At 42.7% G+C, this 1252-nt stretch overlaps 1 protein-coding gene across 1 annotated transcript; it reads right to left on the reverse strand.

Moving 5' to 3' along the window:
• Window positions 1-276: 276 nt before the first annotated feature.
• On the reverse strand, window positions 277-813 carry LOC112672112 (60S ribosomal protein L26). Its single transcript, XM_025466731.3, has one exon. It carries the CDS (start codon window positions 770-772, stop codon window positions 335-337), a length of 438 nt encoding a protein of 145 aa, XP_025322516.1. The 5' UTR covers window positions 773-813; the 3' UTR covers window positions 277-334.
• Window positions 814-1252: the final 439 nt, after the last annotated feature.

Consider the following 1252-nt stretch of genomic DNA (forward strand, 5'->3'; position numbering starts at 1 on the left):
TGTCTCCAAATATAACATTTGGGAGTGAAGGCTTCAACATAGGAATTTTAAGGGGACAAAAACATTCAATATATACCAGTGTAACTCTGGAATACAGAAATACTTTTCTCAGGGTGGAGATCATGAAAATATTAGGTCTATTTCATGCCTCACACCCTTATAGAGAAGATATGCTTCACGACTCAGCAGCCCTATATCTTTTTATGTACAAAAGTAAACATTATTTTGTATTTAGAGATCATTCATGACACTTTTAGAGCTCTTCAGACATTATCTTTTTTTTTTTTTTTTTTTTCATTTTAAGTTTTTATTTAAAGTCACATATAAGGTTACTTTACTCCTGCATCTTCTCAATGGTTTCTTCCTTATATTTGCCCTTTTCCTTTCCTACTTGGCGAGATTTGGCTTTACGCTCAAGGATCTTTTTGCGGTCTTTGTCCAGTTTTAGTCTAGTGATAACCACCTTGCTAGGGTGAATGCCCACGTGGACAGTTGTGCCATTTGCCTTCTCTCGCTGTACTCGTTCAATGTAGATGACATACTTCTTCCTGTAAACCTGGACTACTTTGCCGATTTGCTGACCTTTGTAGTGTCCCCGCACAACTTGCACTTCGTCATCCTTCCGGATGGGCATGGACCGCACGTTGTACTTCTGCCTCAACTCTTTGGAAAGCGGGGAAGACATGATCTTCCTGCGAATGTGGGAAGGCGCATTGAAATGCCGCTTACGATTCTTGCTCCGGTCAGAAGTCACAAACGGATTGAACTTCATGTTGGCTGCGAGCGCCTCAGCGATGGCCGCAGAAGGGAAGAGAGCTCTTCAGACATTATCTTAATCATGTCAAGGTAAAGCTGAGCCCCATGAGAGGCCTGTGGTGGTGGTGGTGGTGGTGGTGTGTGTGTGTGTGTGTGTTTCTGTTCTGTTAGAGCAGAAGAAATGACAAGCTAATGTTCACTTTATTGGACCCATAGAGAAATCCACAATAGACTGTGTACACAATAATCAGGACTTGGGTGAAACAGGGATTTAATAAACAATGGAACTGTTCTAAATGATCCTACCTGTATTTATGATATTTGACATTTTTTAAAAAGTCACAAAGGAGGGGGTCTGGGTGTCTCAGTCAGTTGGGCATCTGCCTTTGGCTCAGGTCATGATCCCAGCATCTTGAGATAGAGTCCCATGGTTGGGATCCCTGCTCAGTGGGGAGTCTTCTCCCTCTCCCTCTACCCCTTCCTCTGCTTGTGCTCT

This window comes from Canis lupus, chromosome 28 (genome assembly GCF_003254725.2).
Source record: "Canis lupus dingo isolate Sandy chromosome 28, ASM325472v2, whole genome shotgun sequence".
NCBI lineage: Eukaryota > Metazoa > Chordata > Mammalia > Carnivora > Canidae > Canis > Canis lupus.